The 24282-nt window shown below is 59.5% G+C and overlaps 6 protein-coding genes and 1 long non-coding RNA gene across 13 annotated transcripts; 5 read left to right on the plus strand and 2 right to left on the minus strand.

The window, feature by feature from the left end:
* Nucleotides 1-73: 73 nt before the first annotated feature.
* POLR1H (RNA polymerase I subunit H) lies at nt 74-1948 on the minus strand. Its single transcript, XM_064474078.1, has 5 exons — nt 1885-1948; nt 1098-1229; nt 903-1003; nt 283-392; nt 74-175 (listed from the first exon to the last, which is right to left on the minus strand). The coding sequence occupies exons 2-5, from the start codon at nt 1225-1227 to the stop codon at nt 151-153; spliced, it is 366 nt and encodes a 121-aa protein (XP_064330148.1). The 5' UTR covers nt 1228-1229; nt 1885-1948; the 3' UTR covers nt 74-150.
* A 235-nt stretch (nt 1949-2183) lies between these two features.
* MGAT1 (alpha-1,3-mannosyl-glycoprotein 2-beta-N-acetylglucosaminyltransferase) lies at nt 2184-6454 on the plus strand. Of its 5 annotated transcripts, XM_064474013.1 has the most exons (4): nt 2184-2266; nt 2720-2992; nt 3664-3910; nt 5011-6454. In XM_064474013.1, exon 4 carries the CDS (start codon nt 5040-5042, stop codon nt 6381-6383), a length of 1344 nt encoding a protein of 447 aa, XP_064330083.1. In that variant the 5' UTR covers nt 2184-2266; nt 2720-2992; nt 3664-3910; nt 5011-5039; the 3' UTR covers nt 6384-6454. The 5 variants fall into 5 exon arrangements, with proteins under 5 accessions (XP_064330083.1, XP_064330080.1, XP_064330085.1 ...); XM_064474010.1 differs by lacking the exon at nt 3664-3910; XM_064474015.1 differs by lacking the exons at nt 2184-2266; nt 2720-2992; nt 3664-3910 and adding an exon at nt 4446-4467.
* Nucleotides 6455-8393: 1939 nt separating this feature from the next.
* LOC135317519 (histone H3-like) lies at nt 8394-8798 on the plus strand. The gene has a single exon (XM_064473811.1). The coding sequence runs from the start codon at nt 8394-8396 to the stop codon at nt 8796-8798; it is 405 nt and encodes a 134-aa protein (XP_064329881.1).
* Nucleotides 8799-8916: 118 nt separating this feature from the next.
* On the minus strand, nt 8917-14730 carry LOC135317615 (zinc finger protein RFP-like). The gene is made up of 7 exons (XM_064474001.1): nt 14241-14730; nt 13435-13530; nt 13134-13352; nt 12484-12506; nt 12085-12200; nt 11669-11716; nt 8917-10837 (listed from the first exon to the last, which is right to left on the minus strand). The coding sequence occupies exons 1-7, from the start codon at nt 14628-14630 to the stop codon at nt 10314-10316; spliced, it is 1416 nt and encodes a 471-aa protein (XP_064330071.1). The 5' UTR covers nt 14631-14730; the 3' UTR covers nt 8917-10313.
* Nucleotides 14326-15872, plus strand: LOC135317658 (uncharacterized). Its single transcript, XR_010376403.1, has 3 exons — nt 14326-14458; nt 14700-15070; nt 15347-15872. It is a non-coding gene; the product is annotated as an uncharacterized LOC135317658 (long non-coding RNA).
* Nucleotides 15873-17514: 1642 nt separating this feature from the next.
* LOC135317520 (histone H1.4-like) lies at nt 17515-17988 on the plus strand. The gene has a single exon (XM_064473812.1). It carries the CDS (start codon nt 17515-17517, stop codon nt 17986-17988), a length of 474 nt encoding a protein of 157 aa, XP_064329882.1.
* A 1645-nt stretch (nt 17989-19633) lies between these two features.
* Nucleotides 19634-24051, plus strand: LOC135317641 (E3 ubiquitin-protein ligase TRIM7-like). Of its 3 annotated transcripts, none has more exons than XM_064474063.1 (3): nt 19634-19979; nt 21734-21830; nt 22966-24051. In XM_064474063.1, exons 2-3 carry the CDS (start codon nt 21761-21763, stop codon nt 23475-23477), a joined length of 582 nt encoding a protein of 193 aa, XP_064330133.1. In that variant the 5' UTR covers nt 19634-19979; nt 21734-21760; the 3' UTR covers nt 23478-24051. The 3 variants fall into 3 exon arrangements, with proteins under 3 accessions (XP_064330133.1, XP_064330134.1, XP_064330131.1); XM_064474064.1 differs by lacking the exon at nt 19634-19979 and adding an exon at nt 20003-20212; XM_064474061.1 differs by lacking the exon at nt 19634-19979 and adding an exon at nt 20219-21470.
* Nucleotides 24052-24282: the final 231 nt, after the last annotated feature.

The following is a 24282-nucleotide window of genomic DNA, read 5'->3' on the forward strand; positions in this document are numbered from 1 at the left end:
GAGGCTTCTGGGGAGGTAAATAGGGGCTGGGGGAGCAGTTTGGGGGGGCAACTGAGACACCCCCAGGCACAGCCCTGAATAAAAATCCCGGGGGGGGTTTATTACCCACTGGAGGGGGGGAAATACCCCCGTGGGGGGGTAAATCCCCCATCAGGAATCCTCCTTCTCCTGAAACCTGTGGGGAAAGGAGAGGGGTGGTTATAGGGGGTGGTTTGGGGGGTCCCCCATGCTTGGGGAGGACCAGAAGGGGGGTGGGGGGCATCGTGTGTCCCCCCCCCTTACCTGCAGCGGGGGCAGGTGTAGAAGACGGTCTGGCCCTCGTCGGCCGAGCGCATCTGCCGGGTGCGGTACGCCATGCCCTCGTGCCCGCAGCGGGGGCACCGCCGCTCCACCTGCCCCCCACAAAAATTGGGGGGTTACCCCCCCGCTCTGGGTGGCCTGAGACCTTCCCCCCACCTTGGGGAGTGGGTTAAACCTGACCTTGGGAGGGGGAAACCCCCAAATATCCCGGCACCGAGGAGGTCTATGCTTCACATGATGGGGGGTTGGGGGACCCCTCCCAGCAGGGTTTTACCCCCCCTCCCTGGGGGGTTTTGGGGTGGGAGGTGTCCCCTCCCTGGGGGGTTTTACCCTCCCTCCCTGGGGGGTTTTACCCTCCCTCCCTGGGGGGTTTTACCTCCTCCCAGCAGGGTTTTGGGGTGGGGGCTCCCATCCCAGGCAGGTTTTTGGGTGTGGGTCCATCTCCCAGTTGGGTTCTACCCCCTCCCAGCAGGGTTTTAACTCCTCCCAGGGGGGTTTTGGGGTGGGGGGTCCCCTCCCAGTTGGGTTCTACCCCCTCCCAGTTGGGTTCTGGGGCGGTGGGTGCCCTCCCAGGGGGGTTTTAGACCACCCACCCCACTCACCAGGGGCCCGTCGAGGTGGGGCGCAGACTCTGGCCCCCTCCCCGCCGTGGGCTCCAGCCGGTTGAACTCAATGGTGCTGCGGACGCTTTTCCCCTCAAAATCTGGGGTAAAATTAAAAAAGAAAAAGGGAGGGGGTGTCAGGGGGTCCTGGGGGGGGTCTCAGAGGGGACCCAGGCGCCCCCCGCCCGCCCTGACCGGCGCTGTGGAGGGTGAAGGCGCAGCGGGGGCAGCGGACGGTGCTGGGGGGGCCTGGCCGGGGCAGGACGGAGCCGCACTCAGGGCAGAAATCCAGGCAGGGCTGGAAGCAGGAGGTGGGGGGCTCCATGGCTGGGGGACACACACACACACAAAAAGTGAGGGGTCAGGGGGGCTCCCCATCCCCCAGCACCCCCTTATTCCCTGAGGGTGTTGACCCCCCAGCCTCCCAAAACACCCCACCACCCCCCATCACCCCAATACCACTTGCCCCCATCGCTCCCCACTGACCCAACACCCCCCCAGAACCCCTCAATTAACCCCATTCCCCCCAGCACCCCAAGGCCCCCCCACTCCTCCCTAATCCCCCCCAATTAACCCCACTCCACCCCAATATCCCAAGGACCCCCTACTGCCTCCCATTCCCCCCCTTCCCCCCAAGACCCCCCCACAGTCCCCCCAAGACCCATTATTGCCCTCCAGCAGACCAAGGCCCCCAGACTCTCCAATTAACCCAATTCCCCCCCTTCCCCCTATTGCCATCAGACCCCCCAATTAATCCCATTGCCCCCCAATCACCCCCAGTCCCCCCTCGTGCCCCCCAACACCCCAAGAAACCCCCCACAGAGCCCCCCAGTCCCCCCCAGCACACTAAGGTCCCCCATTACCCCCCCAACACCCGAAGCCCCCCCCACAGCCCCCCGACACACACCCCAAGGCACCCCCCCAGCCCCCCATTACCCCTAATCGCCCCAACACCCGAAGCCCCCCCACAGCCCCCCATTACCCCAAGGCCCCCCAGTCGTGTCCTTCCCCCCCGGAGCAGACAAATCCAACCACCTCCGCGATGCCCAGAGCGGCCGGAGCGCGCGGAGATGAAAACCCTCCCGTCCCGCCCCTTCCGTTACGTCACTTCCCCTCCCAAGCTCACGGAACCAGGAGTTAATTACCGGAGGCCGCGGGGGTTGATTAATTAATCCGCCATTAATTGATTAAAGAAGCCCGGGAGGGGGCGTGGCCGTCCATGGAGGGGGCGTGGTTTGGCGGAGGAGGGGAGGCGTGGTCTGCCGGGAAGGGGTGGGGTCCTGGGGCGTGGCTTAGCCGTTGCCATGGCGTCGCTTCCGGTGCGGCGGGGCGGAAGTGGCGGGCGCTGCCGGGAGGCGCCGCTGGTACCGCGGGGGGGGGGGGGGTGTCAGGATCGGGCCCCTCGGGGGCGGGGTGGGGTCCCGTGTGCCGGGGGGGGGCCTGCTGCGTCCTGATCGGGGGGGGGGGGGGCCGGCCCTGGGCCCTGTGGGGGCAGGGGGATTCAGGGTCCCCGGCGGGGGGGGCGGGAGCGGCTGGGGGGGCTCCTCTGACCCCTATGGGGGTGTCGGGGGGGCTGCTGGGGGTTGGGGGGTCTGCTCTGACCTCTATGTGGGTGTCGGGGGGGCTGGGAGGGCTCCTCTGACCCCCGGGGGGTGTCGGGGAGGATGGGGGGCAGCTGGGCGGCTGGGGGTGCTCCTCTGATCTCTTTGGGGGTGTCAGGGGGGACTGGGGGGCTACTGGGGGGCTCCTCTGACCCCTTGGGTATGTCGAGGGGGGGGGAATTTGTGGCATTTTAACCTTTTCCTCCCCGTTTTTAGAGCTCGCTGGTGACACCCACCCCCCAAAAACCACGGCCGGGGGATGCTGAGCCCCGAGGCAGCGCACGGACAGACGGACACAGCCACCGTCATGGCCTGACCCTCCGCCCCCCCCGGCCCCCCCCGCACCGCCCCCAACCCCACCAAGCTCCGGCGGGAGCGAAGCAGCGACTTCACCCCCCGATTCCCGAGGGATTTCGGGGAGGCTCTGGAAAAGGGGGGGGGAGGGGGGAACCCCAGCGACCCCCCTCCCCCGGCGCGAGCCGCAACCAGGTAAATCCCGATGGTTTTTACCCCGGAGGGAGAAGGGACCTGTTTTTTCTGTCCGCTCTCACTGGAAAAGCGTTAAAATCTCCCAAAAAAGAAAAAAAAAGGGGGGGAAGTTAGATTTTTAGGCAGATGAAAGTGCTGGGGTGACGCTCGGCAGCGAATCCAGCAGGAAAAGCGATTAATTTTCCCCAAAATGAGGAGGTTTTCCCTCCCGCCACCTCGCGACGGTTTATTTTGGCGTCGCCGCGGCTGAAATGAAGCCAAAAAGGTGGAAAATGAGGTAAAAACTTGAGGAGGGGGAGGGGTTTGAAAAGAAGCACTCGTTTCCTCGGTTCCTTTCCAGGTGGTTTTTGTGCCACCGAGGCCGGAGCCGCTTTCCCTCAGGGAGCAAAAAAGAGCTTGAATTAATTAAAAATAATATTTAATGACTAATTTAGGGGTGGCGGGGCAAAACCGGAGGGAATTTCCCCAAAATTTGGTGGTTAGGGGGGTCTCTGGGGGACGCCGTGGCGAAGGAAAGGAGCTTAAACCTCCCCAAAAACTTGATTTGGTGGATTTGGGGTGTTTTGCCCCTAAAAATCCCCGAGGGGGGAAGAAAATGGGGGATTTGAGGGGATTTTGGGGCGGCGGGGGATTAAATTTGATAGGATTTTAATTAATTTGGTCCCTTGGAGTCTCCCCCAGAGCGAAACTGAGGGCAGGGAAAATCCCCAGCTCTGCTTACTCAGCGCCTCGCCGCCGCGCAACGCCGGGCAAAGCCACAGCTGAACTCGCGTTTTGGGCCGAAACACCCGCGGTTTGGGTCCAAACGCCCGCGTTTTGAGGCAGAACACCCTCGTTTGGGGGTGAAACCCCCTCGTTCCGGGCTAAAACCCTGGAGTTTTGGGCTGCCACGAGGCTGAGCCACCTCCAGCCCTGCAGGTACGGCCAAACCCCGGCGCCTCCCTCCGCAGGGACCCCCGAAAAAACACAAAACCCCTTAAATTTACTTTTTCTTCCCTATTTTCTCCCTCATTTTCTTCTCTCTGGCTGTTTTTCCGTGGCCAGACGAGCGTTTCGGGGCCAGGAAGGGGGAACTTGGTGTTACCAGTGCTTTCCGCTCTCACCCTTCACCCTCCTGGGGGGGAACCGCGGTGCTGGGGCTCGCCCCGCTTCCCACCCCTCCACACCCCCTTTTCCCCCCACTTTTTTCCTTTAAATACCCTTTTCCCGCGTGTTTTTTTTCCTTTTAATTCCCTTTTTCCGCCCGCCAACGTGGCCCGCGGCGGCGTTAACCCTTGCGCCGCTCACCCGCGCTGCTCCCTCGCCCGAGTGAGGCAATTGCTTATTTTTTTCCCCTTTTTAATTTTTTTCTCTTTTTTTTTTGTCTTATTCCTTAAGTTTTTATCTGCTTTTTCTTCTTAATTCCCCCTTCCCCCACCCCTTTCCTGCCCTCGCCACGTCTTGCCTCCACCGGCAGGAGTCAGGCCGGGCTCCGAGTGAGTAAAAACTCCCCGAAAACAGGACTATGTGAGAATTTTAACCCTCAAATTTAACATTTTACTTCCTTTAGCCCCAATTTTCAAACAAACCACCCCCCGCTTCACCCCACCCCCGCCCCCAGCTGCCGACTCCGCACCGGGTTAATGGTTAACGGGAGCGGACTCTGCCCCCCTCCTCCTCCTCCCTGCGCCCAGATTTGGGGTTAGAGTTTATTATTTCCCTTTTTCCCCCCCTTATTTAACGATTTTGGGGGGGTTTTGGGTCTCTCCGCGGCGCCACGTTTCTGGCCGGAGGCCCCGGGGCTGCCGCGCTTTCGTTTCCTCTCCCCGGAGAAGACGAAGGTGGGGGGGAGGGGGGGGGGGGTTGGTTCCTCTTTTGGGGGTGTCAGCGGAGGTGGGGTGAGGGTTTCGCTGCTGTGGGGGTGTCCCCACCCCCCTCCAGCACCCGTTTTGGGGTGAAAGAAGGGGGGGAATCCCTTTTTAACCCTTTCCTCCTCGGGTGTTTCCTGCCCCCCCCCCCCCCCCCCCCCCCCCAAACAGGTCCATGGCGCGGGAGTGAGTGTTGAAGGATGCTGAAGAAGAGCAGCTTGGTGTTGTGGGGGGCGGCGCTCTTCATCGCCTGGAACGGCCTCCTCCTCCTCTTCCTCTGGAGCCGCCCGCCCAGCCCGGCGTCCCCCGGCGACGGCGACCGCCTGACGGCCGAAGTGATCCGTTTGGCTCAAGATGCCGAAAGCGAATTGGAAAAACAAAAAGAACTCTTGCGGCAAATCCACCGTTACAGCGGGTTGTGGGGGCGACGGCGGCAGGGGGGGGCTCGTCTCACCCCCAAACCCCCCCCTCCGCCCCCTTCGCCGGCGTCGCCGCGCCTCACCGATCCCGCCGCCGTCGTCTTACCGGTGTTGGTGATGGCTTGCGACCGTAGCACCGTCCGTCGGTGTTTGGATAAACTCTTACGTTACCGACCGTCGGCCCAACGCTTCCCCGTCATCGTCAGCCAGGATTGCGGCCACGCCGAAACGGCTCGCGTCATCGCCTCCTACGGCGACGCCGTGACTCACATCCGACAACCCGACCTCGACGATATCCCGGTCCCGGCGGAACACCGTAAATTTCAAGGTTATTATAAAATCGCTCGACATTATCGGTGGGCGTTGGGACAGGTTTTCCGGACCTTCCGTTACCGCGCCGCCATCGTGGTCGAGGACGATTTAGAAGTCGCTCCGGATTTTTTTGAGTATTTCCAAGCGACGTTTCCGCTCCTCCTCGACGACCGAAGCCTCTGGTGCGTCTCCGCTTGGAACGACAACGGCAAAGAGCAAACGGTGGACGTCGAACAAGCCGAATTACTTTACCGGACTGATTTTTTTCCGGGTTTGGGTTGGTTACTTTTAGCCGAGCTTTGGGACGAACTCGAACCCAAATGGCCGCGAGCTTTTTGGGACGATTGGATGCGTCAACCCGAACAACGCCGAGATCGTTCCTGCATCCGCCCCGAAGTCTCCCGTACGATGACGTTCGGTCGGAAAGGAGTGAGCCACGGGCAATTTTTCGATCAATATTTAAAATTTATCAAACTTAACGACCGTTTCGTGCCTTTTACCCAACTGGATCTTTCTTACCTCAAAAAGGAAGAGTACGAACGTTCATTCCTCCCCAAGGTTTACGCCGCGCCGGAGGTGAGGGTGGAAGAGCTCCAAGGGAACCGACGGCGGGAGCTCGGCGCCGTCCGCCTCCAGTACAGCGGCCGCGATTCCTTCAAAGCCTTCGCCAAAGCCTTGGGTTTGATGGACGACCTCAAATCCGGCGTCCCCCGCGCCGGTTATCGCGGCATCGTCAGCTTCGTCTATCGGGGGCGTCGCGTTTATCTCGCGCCTCCCTCGGACTGGACGGGTTACGATCCCAGCTGGAGTTAGCGGCCGCCGTTACTCCGCATATATATATATATATATTAATTTTTGGGGGGCTGTTTTCCCCCCTTTTTCCATCTTTTTCGTTCCGGTGTGTCTTTAGCGGGGGAGGATTCGCCCCGCGGCGAAGCGCGCTGCTGCGATGGGGGAAAATTCGGGGCGAAGGCGGCTCCGAGCGGAGAAATTATTTTCCAGAATAAAAGGCAAAAAAAAAAAACCCAAACAAACCCCAAAACAACCCAAAAAACACCCCCCACCCCTAAAATCCCCCCAAAATTCAGCCTGGCTTTGCCGCCGCTCAGCCCGGTGACCGGGCCCGTGGTCAGGTCGATGCTCTGGGCGCTGCAGGCCATGAGCTGAGCTCTGTGGGTCTATACGGGCCTCTGGGGGTCTCTGCAAATCTATATGGGCATCTGGGGGTCTCTGCAAATCTATACGGGCCTCCGGGGGTCTATACGGGCCTCTGGGGGTCTCTGCAAATCTATACAGGCCTCTGGGGGTCTCTGCAAATCTCTACGGGCCTCCGGGGGTCTATACGGGCCTCTGGGGGTCTCTGCAAATGTATACAGGCCTCTGTGGGGCTATACAGGCCTCTCGGTCTCTGCAAATCTATATGGGCCTCTGTGGGTCTCTGCAGGCCTATGTGGGTCTCTACAAATGTATATAGGCCTACATGGACCTATGTGGGTCTACAGAAGCCTCTGTGGGTCTCTGCAGGCCTCTGTGGGTCTCTACAAATGTATATGGGTCTCTGCAGGCCTCTGAGGGTCTCTACAGACATACATATAGCTCTATACAGGCTTATATACGTCTCTACAGACTGATATGGGTCTGCACAGACCTATATGGGGCTCTACCAACATATATATGGGTCTCTGCAGGCCTATACGGGTCTCTACAAATGCATATGGCTCTATACAGGCTAATATGGGTCGCTATGGACCTTGCTGGTCTATACGTTCTGCCCTATACGTTCCAGGCTTGAGGTTTATACCCAGGTCCGGGGGGCATCATTTCTGCTGCTAAAAAGCCCTTTTGGTGTTAAAAAAGCCCCTTTTTAGCTTAAATAAACCCTCAGATGTGGCTTTTGGAGGGGGGTGGGCAGTGGGGGGAGAAACGTCCTGCTTGGTGTCATTTTTGGGGAGAAAAAAGCCTCCTTTCAGAGCGGGGGAAAGTTATGAAATGGAAGAAATGAGGTGAAATGGTGACATTTTATCCCAATAAACTGGGATAAGAAGAGGGCAAAAGGGCAGTGGGGGGGAACTGGGCGGACTGGTGTTGCTGGGAGAGATTTATGCCCCTCCCCCCCTCCCCAAGAGCAGGATTTGAGTTAAATCTGGGTGTTTTAGGGATATTTTTAGAGGCATTTCCTCCCCACCTCCACCACTAGTGCCACAAACATCAAATCTTCTCATTTCTACTGAAAAGAGGGACAGAAAAAAGGGGGGTTGGGGGTTTTGGGGCATTTTTGCCTCCAGGCAGCAGCACGGAGCCCCTTTTATTAACCAATTCCTCCCCATTTTGGGGTTTTCTTCCTCTTTTTGAGGCGGAAAATCCCCATTTCCTAGGGTTATGGCTGCTCCCCCGGGGAAAATGCCCAAACTGGGACAAAACTCCCCCAAACCAGAGGATTAAAAGCCCTAACAACCCCCCAAGTTCACACTGGAGCTGTATTTTGGGGCAAAACATGCCCAAATCGGTGTCTTTTGGGTGTAAGAGCGGTGATTTTGGAAAAAAAAAAGTGCCTTTTGAACCGCATTTTTAGAAACCCGCGGATTCTTAACTCAAAAAGTTGCAAACCCGCCCCCAAAATCCCCTTTTCTCCACTTAAAATGGCTCCCCCCAACCCCCGCCGAGGGACCGCAGTCCCCACTCAGGTCCGCTCCGAGGGGAGGGGGCAGCGCGGGGAGGAGCAGCCAATCGGACGCCGAAGTGGGGATGGAGAGTAACCAATCAGAGAGCGCCGGGCCCTTATAAGAAGGCGGGGCGTGGGGTTGGCGGGAACGGCGTGAGGGGATGGCGCGCGCCAAGCAGGCGGCGGCTAAAAAACCGCCTAAAAACGCCCCTTCTCCAGCCCCGAAACCCCCTAAAAATGCTTGTTCTCGAGCTCCAAAACCCCCCAAAACGCGGCCACCCCCACGGCGGCCTCCATCGCTGTGGGAAAAGCTCCGTCGCTCGCCAAAACCCCCGCTCGGGCTGCTCCCCGCCGCCTCTTTCCGCGCGTCGGTGCGAAGCGCCGCCGCCCTGCGGGAGGGTTTCGGGGTGCAGGCGGGCGCCGCGGCGGCTCTGCGCGAGGGCTGCGAGGCCCATCTGCTGGCGCTGCTCGAGGCGTGGGGGCTGTGCGCCCTCCACGCCAAGCGGTCCGTCGTCCGCGTCGCCGACGTGAGCCTCGTGAGGAGCCTTCGAGTGAAAAGAGGCTGATTTCCCCCCCCACCAGCGCCGAAGAACCGGGTCCGCCCGGACCAAACTACACAAAAAGGTGACGTTTTTGTTGTTTCTGCTTTATTTTTTTTCACGTGGACTCTCAAATTAAACCACTGAAGGTTTTTCTGGGTGAAACGGAGCGCCAGAAGCTCGCCCGTCGGAGCGGGGCGCCGCCGAGAAGCGCTTTGATTTACGCTCGCGACATGTCGCCGGACCTCGTGCCGTACCGAGCTCTCGAGGGAGCCGCCGCCTTCCTCGCCGTGACCCGAGCGGGGAAATGACTAATTAAGCAACTGACCTGGGCTGTAATTTAGGTTTAGCGGTGATCTGCGGGTTTCACAGGGGCTTTATTTAAAATTCAAGCCCTGAAGATCAAAGCAGCTGGTTTTCGTGGTGGTTTCTCATCTCTTTTTGACCCGACGCCGCGAGTCTCTTGCGGACGGGGAGGCGAATCTGGCAGCGGAGGCGGAACGACGGGGGCCGTAAGAGGCAGCGACCTGCCCGGTCCCGCCTGATAAGAACGCTTTATTTTGTGGTTTAACCCTAATAACTGCTTCCCACGGCCTCGAGATGCTGGTTTTGTTTATTTTTTTCCCCCCTTCTATTCTCATAGGGGGCAAAACAGGGGATTAAATCCCACCCGTGGCCTCTCTCCCTGCTCCCATCCCGGCGGCGATTGCAAAACCACAAGGAAGCCGATCCTGGGAGGCGCAAAATGTCCTTTTATCCCATTTCCCCTAATTTCTCTGCAAATCTGAAGCAGAAACTTCCTGCAAACCCCTCCTACGAGGGCGTCTGCCAGCAGCACGGCCCTTTTTCTTCCTCAAATTGTGCTTTTTTTTTTTTTTCCCCTTTTTGGGTGAGCCTTCCTGTTTTTCTGGGCTTTTTGTGCTGACAAACAACTGGGGAAAGCAAAAATCTGTTTTCCCATTGTGGGTATTTCCTCATGGGGTAACGCAGCACAAGGGGGGGGAAAAAAATCACTAAAAAACTATTAAATCAGCAAAAAAATAAAGTGCCTTGAGTGCATCCCTGCTCCCCAGCACGCAAAACCCATCTCTGCTCTGGGTCTGCGGGCAATTTCCACTCATCTTTAATTTTTTTTTTCTCCTGCTTTTTGAAAAATAATAATTAAATGGGTGAAAAACATGCGTTTGGGGTGGGCTTTGCTTTGGGAAAAGGGGTTGGGAGCGAGCGCCGCGAAGCCGCGGTGGAAAGCAAGACGTTCCCTTCGTGTTTTTTTTTATTTTAAAGGTTTATTTTTATTAGAAAACCACCCAGCAGAGCTGCGAAAAAATGGTATTTAAGGGGAATTTTGACCCTGTGCAAACCTGGCAAGGAGCGGGAGGGTGAAAAGTGATTAATTTTGCTAAATTCAGTGTAATTTTTGCAAAATTAAGCGTTAAAAGGGAAAGCAAATGGGGCTGGGGGAGGGTGTTGGGGCTGTTTATTGGGTGGGGCGGTTGTTGGGGTGGAAGGGGGGTGGGGTTGGAGTCTGGTTTTGGGGGGGCTTCAGGGGCAAAGGGTGAGCAGAGCCGGCCCCTCGCCCAGCCAGAGCAACGGCCGGAGTCGTTCGCCGGCGAAAGCGGCCGGGGGGAAAGCGAAGATCTCGGCCTCGCTGTCGGCGTCGCGGAAAGCCACGCGCCCGCCGGCGTAATCCAAATCCACCTCGATGCATCGGGGTACGCGGACGTGGGGCAGAGATGTGGGGCCCGGCCGGGTGAAAGCCCGTAGCTGCCCCAACCACTGCCCCACGGCCCAGATCCCCCGTTCGGGGCTGAGACCGAAGTAACCCTTACGGGGCACGAATTCCCGAGCCACCCCCAGCGCCCAGTCGGGACCGGGATGAACCTCCACGGCCCAGCGGTGCCGACCCCCCACGAAGCCCTGCCGACCCAAAACGCAGCGGAGGGACTCGAAGCGCTCCGTTCCCGCAGGAAGAGGAGCTGGAGGAGATTCCCGGCGTACCGCGGTCCGGCCGTCTGCCGACACCAGGATCTGGGGGTGAGCTGTGGCCGGGTCCAACGTCACGGTTTCTGGTGGGGGGTGAGGGGAGACGGGGGTTAGACGGGCTCGGTGCCCCTGGCCTCAGCCCCGGGCGTTGTAGAAGAGCCTCGGCTCCAAATATCGCCCCCAGGCTCAGCCTTGGCTCCAAATATTGCCCCTGAGCTCAGCCCTGGGCATCGTGGAAGAGCCTCAGCTCCAAATATTGCCCCCAACATCAGCCTTGGCTCCAAATATCACCCCTAAGCTTAGCCTCGGGTCCAAATATCACCCCTGAGCTCAGCCCCAGGTGTCGTGGAAGAGCCTTGGCTCCAGATATCGCCCCTGGGCTCAGCCTCGGCTCCAAATATCGCACCCGAGCTCAGCCCCGGGTGTCGTGGAAGAGCCTCGGCTCCAGATATTGCCCCCAAGATCAGCCCTGGGCGTCGTGGAAGAGCCTCGGCTCTAACTATAGCCCCTGGGCTCAGCCTCGGCTCCAAATATCACCCTTGAGCTCAGCCCCGGGTGTCATGGAAGAGCCTTGGCTCCAGATATTGCCCCTGAGATCAGCCTTGGCTCCAAATATCACCCCTAAGCTTATCCTCGGCTCCAAATATCGCCCCCGAGCTCAGCCCCAGGTGTTGTGGAAGAGCCTCGGCTCCAGATATCGCACCCGAGCTCAGCCCCGGGTGTCGTGGAAGAGCCTCAGCTCCAAATATTGCCCCCAACATCAGCCTTGGCTCCAAATATCGCCCCTAAGCTTAGCCTTGGCTCCAGATATCGCCCCCGGGCTCAGCCCCGGGCATTGCGCCAGAGCATTGAGCTCCAGACTTGGCAGCTGAGCCCAGCTCAGGGGCTCTGGACCCCGCTTAAGCCGGACTCACCTCGCCGATATCCCCCCGAGCCTTCCTCCAGGGAGCAGCGCAGGATGGCTGGAAAGAGAAGGTGAGGCCGGAGGTTTGTACCCCCGGATCCAGCCCCGTGTGTTACCCCCCCCCCACCCCATTTTGGAGGGGGTTCGCCCCCCTCCACACCTAATTAGCGTCTTAATTAACAACCCGCAGCCCCCTGCGCCTCCCACCTCCAGCTTCCCACCCCTTAAACCTGATATAAAGGAGGTAAATCCCTGATTTTTTTTATTTAAGGGGGTGTTTGCAATGCTTGGACCTTCCAGCCAAGCTTTCCCAGCCCTGAGGGGTCCCCGTCCCGCCCCATTCCCGCTCCACCTCCCAATTTTTGCTCATTAAATCCCCTTCTTTGCCCTTATTATGTGTTTTTTTTATTTTTCCCCTCCAAACACCTTTAAACTGCTTCACCACCTCTGCCAACACGTCAGTTTTCAGGGTAAAATCCTCAAGCTCCGCTTCCAGCTCCGGCATCGGCGGCAGCGACGGCGGCGCCCTCCACTCCATGCACCTCGGGGGGGGCGGGGGGGGGGGGAAATTGGGGTCTTTCATGCTTAAAAAAACCCAGATATCCCCATTTTTCCCTTCCCCGTGCTGGAAACCCCAGGGGAAGCTTTATTTCCCCAGGAAAGGCTCCCAGGAGATCCCCGGTGCCACCCGGTTTGGGATCAAAAGGGAAAAAATCCCACGGGGGGGCGGGGGGAAGGATGGAGGGTGAGGAGGAAACCCCCGAAAGGGAGGATTTTGGCCCCAAAATGGTGTTCCTGTTGATGGTTTATTTTTGGCCCCAGTACCTGCTCAGAGTGATTTGGGCATCCTGGAGAGGAAGGGAGAGAGATGCTCAGGGCTGTTTGCCTGGGAATGAAAGGCAGAGACGGGGGGAAAGGGGGGGTTTTGGGGGGAAAAGGGGGGGTTTTGGGGGGAAAAGTGGGGGGGGGGGAAGAGTGGGGTGGGGGGGAAGAGTGGGGTTTTGGGGGGGGAAGAGATGGGGGTTTGGGAGGGGAAGAGATGGGGGTTTGGGAGGGGAAGAGATGGGGTTTTGGGGGGGAAGAGATGGGGTTTTGGGGGGGAAGAGATGGGTTTTGGGGGGGAAGAGTGGGGGTTTGGGAGGGGGGAAGAGTGGGGGTTTGGGAGGGGGGAAGAGATGGGGGTTTGGGAGGGGAGAAGAGATGGGGGTTTGGGAGGGGAGAAGAGATGGGGGTTTGGGAGGGGAGAAGAGATGGGGGTTTGGGAGGGGAGAAGAGATGGGGGTTTGGGAGGGGAGAAGAGATGGGGGTTTGGGAGGGGAGAAGAGATGGGGGTTTGGGAGGGGAGAAGAGATGGGGGTTTGGGAGGGGAGAAGAGATGGGGGTTTGGGAGGGGAGAAGAGATGGGGGTTTGGGAGGGGAAAATAGAGGGTGTTTTGGGGCAAAAAGAGGGGCTTTTGGGGCAGGCTTCGGCTCACCCGCAGCAGGTCACCGTCCGGCTGCCGGCACTTGGCCTGAAGCTCCGCGCGGCGTTGCCGGAGCCGGGCCAACTCGTCGGCTTCGCCGCGTCGCTGCTCCTCCAGCCCTCGGCGCAGGCGACCCAAACGGGCCAAGAGCAGCGACTCCTGTTTGCCCAGCGCCTCCCAGAGCCCTTCCAGCACCTCCAGCAGCTTCTCCTTCTCGGCCTCGACTCGAGTCTGGGGGATGAAAGGTGAGGAGGAGGATGGGGGAGGGGGTGGGAGGAAGCGTTTTAAGCCCACCGATGGCAAGAGCACCCACCAGCATCTCCTGCCTCGCCTCTGCCGCCGCCGCCGCCAGCCCGGCGCGCCGCTCGTCCTCCTCTTGCAGGGCTTTTAGGGAAGCTTCGAACCGCTCCTGTAACCGGGGCGGGAAAAGGGGGGTTTTTGGGGGGGGGGGGACGGGGGACCGGCACCCCCTAAAGCACCTGGGATACAGGCAGCGGTGGGGGGGGGGCAGCCCCATCCTCATCCCCCTCATCGGCTGCGCCGAAGCCGGTAGGTGTATCCACACTAAAACCGGTTTTATAGCTAAGCCGTGTCCGTACCCACGCTTATCTCTATAGGTATATAAATATATAGCGATATGCGCCCACCGCGGGCCTCCCCATCTCCCCGAGCCCCCCCCCCTAAAAAGTCCCCACCAAAACACCCCAGCCCATCTCCCCACCTCCCCACCCCCCCACCCCCCTTTTGCACCCCCAGCCGGGTGCGACCCCCCCTTTGGGGACCCCCATTTCCCCTCCGGAAGCACAGCAGGAACCCTCCACGGCGCAGGCGCTGGCCGAGGGCAGGAGCTTTGCTTTTAAATCACCCATATTTAGAGGTTTTGTCCCCAAAGTGCCCCCCCCCCCGCCCCCAGTCGCGTACTTAATTCTCAGCAAATCGCAGCGTTTTGGTTTTAATTTTTGCATGTTCGTGGTACTTGCTTTTTTCCCCCCGGAAAGATGGGGGGAAAAGCTTTGCCCCATCTAAAAATAGGTATTTTTTGAGTTTTAAGGGGAAATGAGGTTTTTAGAGGGAAAGGGGGTGTTTGAACCGGGAGGGGTCGGGGGGTTTTTCGCTCACCCTGTACTCACGAGCGGCCTCTTCGAGGGGCACCGTGGGGTGGGCGCGATGCTCGGCGCAGGCGCTGCAAACCAGGATCCCATCCCGGCGACAAAACAGACCGAGGGGTCGACGGTGACGGCGACAAAGCTCGGCCGGCGTCGGCGTCGTCAGCTCCCGGACGCTCGCCACCACGTTGGCCAGCTGACGGTTGGGAAGAAAACCTCCGTGGGGAAAAGGTAACCGGCACTGGGGGCAGGAGGCGGCCGCGTCGGCGGAGCAACGGTCGAGGCAACGGCGGCAGAAATTGTGGCCGCAGCTCAAGAGCATGACGGGGTCGCGGAAGAAATCCAAGCAGATGGAGCAAGTGGTTTCCTCCTGGAGATTCTCCACGGCGTTTCCCGCGGCCATGGTCGAGCCGGCGGCGTCCGGCGGGGGGTGGGGGTTTGTTGTTTTTGACGTCTATTTTTTTTTTTGAAGAGAAACGCCCACGCCGAGGGGCCGGGCGATGCTTTTCCTGGAAGCTACGGCGGAGCGAGAGGCCGGCGACGGCACCCGCGGCCTCGCGGGGAGGAGGGGGAAAAGCACCGCGGAGTTTATCCGACGTTCCCGGCGCTAAAACAACCCCCAAGGACGAGGCCGGCGTGGATGTGGCGACGGCAGCGAGCCGCGGCGGCGGCGATCGCCGGGGGGGGTTGGGAGAGGGGGTTTATTTTGGGGGGGGGGGGGGGGGGGGGTTTACCGCGCTGGCTGTGCCCGGGAGACGCAAAGCGGGGCCGGAGGGTGGCTGCGGAAAGGAGGGAGTAATGCCGGAGGGTGAGGAGCGAGCCGGGCTCCGGGTGTTAGAGCCGGTATTAGAGCCGGTGTTGGAGCCGGGCCCCGGGTGTTGGAGCCGGGCCCCGGGTGTTGGAGCCGGGCCCCGGGTGTTGGAGCCGGGCCCCGGGTGTTGGAGCCGGGCCCCGGGTGTTGGAGCCGGGCCCCGGGTGTTGGAGCCGGGCCCCGGGTGTTGGAGCCGGGCCCCGGGTGTTGGAGCCGGGCCCCGGGTGTTGGAGCTGGTATTAGAGCTGGGTTGCAGATATTAGAGCCAGGTTCTGGATATTAGAGCCTGGGTCCAGATATTAGATCAGATACTAGAGCTGGGCTCTGGATATTAGATCAGATATTAGAGCCGGGTTCTGGATATTAGGGCCAGGCTCCAGGCATTAGAGCAGATATTAGAGCCGGGCTCTGGATATTAAGGCCAGGCTCCAGGCATTAGAGCGGATATTAGGGCCGGGCTCCGGATTTTAGGGCCAGGCTCCAGGCATTAGAGCAGATATTAGAGCCGGGTTCCAGATTTGAGCCCTCACAGCAGTGATAAGCCCGGGTCGGGCGGGCGTTTAAAGGGCAATAAACCCCCCCACCAAACCTCAGCACCCAAATAGGTGTGAGAACCAAGAAGCAGGGGGTGTGTGGAAATAAGAGCCGGCTGGAAGAGGTGTTAGGGCAGCCTTAAGCCTCTGGTTCCCACCCCGGGAGGGAATAATGAACCTGTGAAATAAAACTAATTCAGGGAATCAAAGCAAATGAAGGTCTTTGGGCTGGAAGTTTTGCTTTTATAGAATGTAGCCCACATAAAAATAATAATAATTATAAAGAAGAACCTAATCGGGAGTTACTGAAGTTATGAATAAGGGTGATAAACCAATAAAATAAATGGGATATTCCCAAGCAGAGCTGTAAAAGCCAGCGGTCGCCGAGCCCCAAATTAATCAACTTTGGCTTTTCTGCAAAAAAACCCCAGCCCCTTCCCCAGGCGAATGGGAGGCGCTGCCTCACCCCCACCCCCGCGTTGGAATCGGGGCAAAAATAGGCAAAAGCGACCCAAAAAACCCGTTAATAGACCCGGGTTTGGAGCGGGGGGAGCCCACCTTCGCCGCCCCAGGCCGGATCGAAAAGGACTCTTCTCATTGGTTCGTCGCGGGCAGCCAATAGGAGGCCTCGGCGCGTCTGGCGGCCAATAGGAGGCGGCGGTTGTGATCCGCTTTCCCGCGCGGCGGCCTCGAGGGCGGCGGGAGGCCAAACCGGCCCCAAAGCAGGGCGAAACCGACCCAAAAACCACCCCAAAATCAACCCAAACCCGAGCCCAAAACTGGGCCGAAAGCAACCCGAAACCGGCCCGAACCGAGCCCAAAACTAACCTGAAAATAACCCAAAATTAACCCAAACCTAACACAAAACCAGGACAAAACCAGCCCCAAACCAAAGTTTAAACCCTGGTGGCGGCTCTTTGGCCAGAAAAAAGGCAAAAAAATCCCCAAACCCTTTTTTTTAATGTTTGGTTTTCTTAAATACAATTTTCCCTAAGAAACGCCTTGAGCGGGGCTTTCATTACCAGGAGACAAACTTAATCTTTAATTAATTCCTAGTTGTTTCCAGCACTTCTTGGCCCTTTTGGGGGGAAACCCCCCCGTTTTGGGGAGGGCGGGGCGGGGGGCGCGCCGGGGTTGACTCGGTTGCGTCCGCCCGGGGGCGGGGGGGGGGCGCGCGGTTGCGGGGGGCGCGCGAGGGGTTGACTCGGTTGCGTCCGCCGCGGGGCTATAAAAGGGGGCGCCGAACGGGGCTGACCCTCAGTCGGGGGGCGGCGGCGGACGGGGAAGGAGCGGGGCAGGAGCGGCCCGAAGACACGCCCCCCAGCGCCCCCCCCAACCCGGAGCGGCGGCGGCAGCGGCGCCTCGGAGCCCCCCCGGAGCGGCGGCGGCGCCTCGGAGCCCCCCCGGAGCGGCGGCGGCGGCGGCCCGGAGCCCCCGGAGCGGCGCCTCGGAGCCCCCCGGAGCGGCGGCGGCGCCTCGGAGCCCCCCGGAGCGGCGGCGGCGGCCCGGAGCCCCCCGGAGCGGCGGCGGCAGCGGCGCCTCGAAACCCGCCCCCCGGGGTGGTACCTCCAAGCCCCCCGGAGTTCGGCGGCAGCGGTACCCCCTCTGGGTCCCCCTGAGCGGGCGCGGCGGTGCCCCAAAAGCCCTCCCGGAGCCCCCTCGGCGCGGCGGCAGCGCCCCCTCGAAGCTCCTCGGAGCGGCAGCGCCTCGAAGCTTCAAAGCCCGGGGGCTCCCCGAAGCGCAGCGGCGCCCCAAAGCTTCAGCGCCCCTCGGAGCCCGGCGGCGGCATCTTGAAGCCCCCCAAAGCGCCGGCGCCCCAGACCCTCAAAAACCTGGTGTTCTGGAGCCTGGTGGTGCCTTGAAGCACCGGTACCCCAGACCCTCGGAGCCCGGCGGTGCCTCGAAGCCCGGTACCCCGGACCCTCGAAGCCGGGTGTCCCACCATGCCGCGCATTGAAGGCACGCCGCACCCATCCCCTTCGAGGGCACCAAAGCACCGCAAGCCACCCCTGTCGGACATCATCCTCCGCGCCGCCCGCCTCTCCACCACCCGCAAAGGCGTTTCGCTCACCTTCATTAAGAAGATGGTCGCCAGCGAGGGCTACGACGTGGCGCGGAACGGCAGCCGCTTGAAGGCAGCTGTGGGGACTTTGGTCGATAAAGGATTGCTGCGGCGGGTAACGGGCAGCGGCGTCGCCGGTTCGTTCCGTATCGGCAGTAAGGAGCGAGCGGAGGGAAGCGGGAGGGCGGCCGGTAGAACCCGTCGTCGCCACTCCGGGAAGAGAAAGGGACCGAAGCGGGTGGTTAAATCCGTGACGCAGCGGTTGAAGAAAGCGGGACGAGCCCGGGGAAAAGCGGAGGCGGCGGGCGCGGAGGCGGCTGGGGGTCCCGTGGAGGTGGAGGAGGGCGAGTGTTAGGAGCGTGGTGGATGGAGTGATGAAGGCTGAACCCAAAGGCTCTTTTAAGAGCCACCCCAGGGGGTTCAGGAGAGGAGCTGGTCACGGACCCGCTCGATTTATCCCGTGCGCCGAAAATTGCGGGGAGTTTTGGATTTTATATGGGTTTTTTTACATTAATGACGGGCAGGCGGGTGGTCAAGGCCCTTCTGGGGCCGCGGCAGGAGGGACACGAGGACCCACCTCACCCTCCCCCGGGGCGCGGAGCGGGAATCGCCCCGTTGGCGGCATCGCGTCGCGCGTCTCCCTGCGTCCGGAAGGACCCGTTGGCGGCGGGAGCTCGGGCTCTTGTGCGGGAGGCGACGCCTCTCTCCGAGCGATGGGAGGCGGGTGCGGGTGTTCAACCCGCTCGGCTGCCGGCGCGATGAGGGGGACGTACCTGCCCCTAAAATCCTAAAAAAGGGGGAAATGGGAGAAAAAGGGGGTTGAGGGCCGCAGGGGCAGCGCGCAGCTGGGCTTTGCGCCTCGACTGGAAGGGGGAACCCCCCCACCGGGAGGCCACGTGTGACCCCCCCCAGACCTGGATTTGTCCCGGGGTGGAGCTGGGGATGTGGTTAATTAGCACCTGGAGGTTAATTAAGGTGTTCAGGTAATGCTTTTCCTTCCCTTTATCCTTTCGCCGCCGTTGTTTGATCTTCAGGGTTGGTCCAGGATTAGCCGCGCTCTTGTCTGGAAACCTTTAGGGACTGCGGATGAGGTGGGATTGGCTGCAGAACGCACACCCCACCCCCAAAAAAGGCAAAGAATCCCCCAAAAAGTTTGCAAAGGACCCACCCAGAAAAGCAAAGAATCCCCTCAAAAAGCAGAGATTCCCCCCTAATAAAAAAAAGAATCCCCACAAAAAAATCCCTGCCAAAAAGCAAAGAAACCCCACAAAATTTTGCAAAGGATCCCCCAAAAAAGCAAAGACTTCTCCCTAAAAAGCAAAGAATCCGCCCAAAAAAGTGAAGAATCGCCCCCAAAAAGCAGCGATTCCCCTCTAAAAAAGCAAAGAATCCCCACAAAAAAGCAAATAAACCCCCCAAGAGAGCAGAGAATTCCCCCTAAAAAAGCAAAGACTGCCCCGAAAAAGCAAAGAACCCCCCAAAGCAAATGATTCCCCCCAAAACGCAAAGAATCACCCCCAAAAAGCAAATAATGCCCTCAAAAGCAGAGAATCCCCCCTAAACAAGCCAATAATCCCCCTGAAAAAGCAAAGAATCCCCCCCAAAATGCAGAGAATCCCCCCAAAAGCCACCTGGCTGCTTCCCCTTGGAAGCTTTGACGCTCCCGCAACCCGGCCCAGGCGCCGCGTCTTCGCTTCCCCCACCCCAAAAATGAAAATATTTTAACCTTGTACCAATTTTTTGGGGTGGGGGGAGGGGGGAATGTGACACCTGATGGCCGTGGGGCGACTCTCTCACCCCGTGGCTCCCGCTGGGTCCCCAAAACACTTCGGGGCGCGTTCCCTTGCCTGCAGTTGGCTTTAAAGATGTTTTATTTCCCCCCCCCCAAAAAAAACCCTTTTATTTCCCGGTTTTGCTGCCCCGTCCTCGCCTCCGTCCCCCACCAGATTTGGGGCTTGAGGGGGCAGAACCGTAACCGGCTCCTCGTCGTGCGGCACAATAACGCGCGGGGTTTTATTGCACGGCCCTTTTTTTTTGGAGCGTTCTTTTCCTCTCACTGACGTGAAATGGCCCCAAAATGGGGGCGGGGAAGGCGCAATCGGAGGGTGCAGGAGGCGTCGGAGCGCGCCGCGGCCCCGTCTGCGGGCGGGAGATCGGCCGCCTCCTCCCTCCCCCGCCCGATAAAAGCTGGCTTAGGCAGAGCCGGGACCGAGCTTTGGCCGAGCTTGTGCCAGAGAAAACGGAGACGGGGGAGAAAAACCCCGGGAGAAGTGACCGGTGGGGGGGAAAAAAAGAGCCGGAGGAACCCCAAAACGGCGCCGGCGCCGCCAAGGAGCGCCCCGAAAGGTTCGAGGGACGGGAAACCCTGGCGCTGCCCGGGTGGGTCGCGTCACCCTGCTGCCTTTTGGGGGGGAAAAAGGGGATTTTGAGCGTGTTTTCCCCCCCTAGTCCCGTTGATAAGGGAAAGCGGGTTGTCCTTGCTTTGCCCACGGGACCTTTGTTGCGGATTTAAAGGTGTTTCGCGGTGGTTGGTCGTGGTTGTTTGCTTCTCGTCCAGTGATCTGTTCGGGAAAATTTGGGTGAGAATCCGGGAAAATTTGGGTGAGACTCTGGGAAAATTTGGGTGAGACTCTGGGAAAATTTGGGTGAGACTCCGGGAAAATTTGGATGAGAATCCGGGAGAATTTGGGTGAGACTCTGGGAAAATTTGGGTGAGACTCTGGGAAAATTTGGGTGAGAATCTGGGAGAATTTGGGTGAGACTCTGGGAAAATTTGGGTGAGACTCTGGGAAAATTTGGGTGAGAATCTGGGAGAATTTGGGTGAGACTCTGGGAAAATTTGGGTGAGAATCTGGGAGAATTTGGGTGAGACTCTGGGAAAATTTGGGTGAGAATCTGGGAAAACTTGGGTGAGACTCCGGGAAAACTTGGGTGAGAATCTGGGAAAATTGGGGTGAGACTCTGGGAAAATTGGGGTGAGACTCTGGGAAAACTTGGGTGAGACTCTGGGAAAATTTGGGTGAGAATCTGGGAAAACTTGGGTGAGACTCCGGGAAAACTTGGGTGAGAATCTGGGAAAATTGGGGTGAGACTCTGGGAAAATTGGGGTGAGACTCTGGGAAAATTGGGGTGAGACTCTGGGAAAATTTGGGTGAGAATCTGGGAAAATTTGGGTGAGAATCTGGGAAAATTGGGGTGAGACTCTGGGAAAACTTGGGTGAGACTCTGGGAAAATTTGGGTGAGAATCTGGGAAAATTGGGGTGAGACTCTGGGAAAACTTGGGTGAGACTCCGGGAAAACTTGGGTGAGACTCTGGGAAAATTTGGGTGAGAAACCGCCGGGCTCTGACTTTTATCTTAATTTAAGGGTGATTTTCCCACCTTTTCCCCCTTTTTCCTCCCCCCGGCCGCTGCTTTCATTCCCCTCCCCGCAATTTTGCCGAGGAAAATGCACAGAACAGGCGCAACCTGGGGTTTATTGAACTGTTTTGGGGCGTTATTACTCATTCCCGGTGCCCTTTTCCGCTCGTTTGCTCTCCAAACCCCGCGCCGGCTGGCGGGGGACGGATTCGAGGCCCTTTGACGTCAGCCCTTATCTCCCCCGGCCACGTTTTCCCGGGGGGGCCACCGGCGAAATTCTCCGCCTCTCGCAGGATTTCTCTGGACGTGAGGGAGTTGGCGTCGCTTTATCTCCGATTTTAAGCATTTTTTTTTTTCCTCAAACCCGGTCGGATTTGATCACTCAAGAAATCAAGGAGGCGGGGATGGATTTGAGGCGGATTCATCCCTGAGCCCGCACAAGGAATGGGAATTTTGGGCTATAATCGCGTCTACGAGGTAGATGGGTCCGTCCCAACGTGCTTCTCGTGTTCCCCTTGTTATCAGGGAAAAACAGATTTAATCCGTCTCCGTGGGCCTTCCCAGAAACGAACCAAACTCCTCTGCAACGGCTGGAGGAAAAAAAAATGGCATTTTCTTCCAAGTATTTTGATCAAATGCGGTGGTCAGACCCCTTTTCTGCCATAAAAAGGGGTGAGAAGCCAGGATTTGCGGGATAATAATTTAATTTTATTCCTTCTTTCCCTTTTTGGCGCCTCTAGCCGGGAGGAGACGCCGCCCTGGGCGCCATGGCTTTCCTCCTCAAACCACGCCCGCGGGATCTTGCCCCAGACTATGACGCGGTGAAAGAGTTTGAAGGTAACGGAGGCGGCGGGAGAGGAGCGAAGCACCGGTTCCTGCCGCTGTCGGGGCTGCAGCGAGCGAGAGGCCGTTGGAGCTGCGGATCCTCCGGCTCCACCCTCTGGCTCCCTGGCTCCTCTGCCTCTGGCCTCCTCCATCTCCAACCTCCATCTCTTGGCTCCTCCATCTCCAACCTCAGCTGGAGATCCTCCATCTCCAACCTCCGTCTCTTGGCTCCTCCATCTCCAACCTCAGCTGGAGATCCTCCATCTCTGACCTCCGTCTCTTGGCTCCTCCATCTCCAACCTCAGCTGGAGATCCTCCATCTCCGACCTCCGTCTCTTGGCTCCTCCATCTCCAACCTCAGCTGGAGATCCTCCATCTCCAACCTCCATCTCTTGGCTCCTCCATCTCCAACCTCAGCTGGAGATCCTCCATCTCCAACCTCCATCTCTTGGCTCCTCCATCTCCAACCTCAGCTGGAGATCCTCCATCTCTAACCTCCATCTTTTGGCTCTTCCATGTTCAACCTTTCCTGGAGATCCTCCATCTCTTGGCTCTTCCACCCCCAACTTCAACTGGAGATCCTCCATCTCCGACCTCCATCCTTTGTCTCTTCCATGTTCAACCTCAACTGGGGATCCTCCATCTCTGGAGATCCTCCATCTCCGACCTCCATCTCCAACCTCAACTGGAGATCCTCCATCTCCAACCTCCATCTTTTGGCTCTTCCATCTCCAACCTCCATCTGGAGATCCTCCATCTCCAACCTCCATCTCTTGGCTCCTCCATTTCCAACCTCCATCTCTTGGCTCTTCCATCTCCAACCTCAGCTGGAGATTCTCCATCTCTGACCTCCATCTTTTGGCTCCTCCATTTCCAACCTCAACTGGAGATCCTCCATCTCCAACCTCCACCTTTTGCCTCTTCCACCTCCAACCTCAACTGGAGCTCCTCCATCTCCAACCTCCATCTCCGACCTCCATCTTTTGTCTCTTCCATGTTCAGCCTTTCCTGGAGACCCTCCGTCTCTTGGCTCCTCCACCCCTCTCCGTTCCTCCTCACAAATTAACCCCCGAAGGGGATTTTTGGGGCGCGCCTCCCCTAACCCTAGCGTTCGCCTTCTGACGCCTTCTCCCGTTTCGCTCCCCAGTTGACGTGACCCTGGATCCGGCCACGGCGGGCCCGGAGGTGATCCTCTCCGAGGACCTCAAAGAGGCCGCTTGGGGCCGACCTGGACGCCGGTGGCCCGACGGTCCGGCCCGCTTCGACACGGACCCCTGCGTGCTGGGCAGCGAGGGCTTCGCCTCGGGCCGTCACTACTGGGAGGTGGAAGCCACCGGGCGCTTCTGGGCTGTCGGGGTGGCCCGCGAATCGCTTCGGAGGAAAGGCCGCATCCTCTTCAAGCCCGACGCCGAGATTTGGGGTCTGCAGAAGTACGACGAGCTCTGCGTGGCGCTCACGGCTCCTTCCAACACCGCCGTCCCGCTCCTCGCGGGCGAGATCGGCGTCTACCTGGACTACGAGGTCGGACAGGTCTCCTTCTACGCCGTCGGCGCCCGCCGACGCATCTTCACCTTCCCCGTGGCCTCCTTCCGCGGAGAGAGGGTCTTCCCTTACTTCGGCGTCCTCCTCTCCACCGTCAGGCTGTGCCCCAAGGGCTGAGGCGCCGGCGGGGTCCCCCCGACGCCGGTTCTTCCACGGTGGTCGGAAAGGTTGAGTTTGGACGTCAACGTCCTCGACGCTCCTCGACTCTTCGTTTTCCAGGTTTTGGGAGTCGTTTGCACCTCAGCTCCTGGCCTCCGTCTTGGGGGGTCCCGCCTCCGTCTTGGGGGGCCCTGCCTCTGTCTTGGGGGGTCCCACCTCCATCTTGGGGGGCCCTGCACCCGTCTTGGGGGGTCCTGCCTCTGTCTTGGTGGGCCCTGCCTCCATCTTGGGGGGTCCCACCTCCATCTTGGGGGGCCCTGTACCCGTCTTGGGGGGTCCCGCCTCTGTCTTGGTGGGCCCTGCCTCCATCTTGGGGGGTCCCACCTCCATCTTGGGGGGCCCTGTACCCGTCTTGGGGGGTCCCGCCTCTGTCTTGGTGGGCCCTGCCTCCATCTTGGGGGGTCCCACCTCCATCTTGGGGCATCCCGCCGCCATCTTGGGGGGTCCCGCCGCCATCTTGGGCACTGCTACCTCCATCTTAGGGGCCCCGCCTCCATCCTGGGGGGTCCTGCCTCCATTTTAGGGCATCCTACCTCCATCTTAGGGGCCCCGCCTCCATCCTGGGGGGTCCTGCCTCCATTTTAGGGCATCCTACCTCCATCTTAGGGGCCCCGCCTCCATCTTGGGGGGGTCCCGTCTCCATTTTAGGGCATCCTACCTCCATTTTGGGGGGCCCCACCTCCATCTTGGGTACCCCTACCTCCATCTTGGGGGATCCCGCCGCCATCTTGGGCACTGCTACCTCCATCTTAGGGGCCCCGCC

This window comes from Phalacrocorax carbo, chromosome 26 (genome assembly GCF_963921805.1).
Source record: "Phalacrocorax carbo chromosome 26, bPhaCar2.1, whole genome shotgun sequence".
Classification (NCBI taxonomy): Eukaryota; Metazoa; Chordata; class Aves; order Suliformes; family Phalacrocoracidae; genus Phalacrocorax; species Phalacrocorax carbo.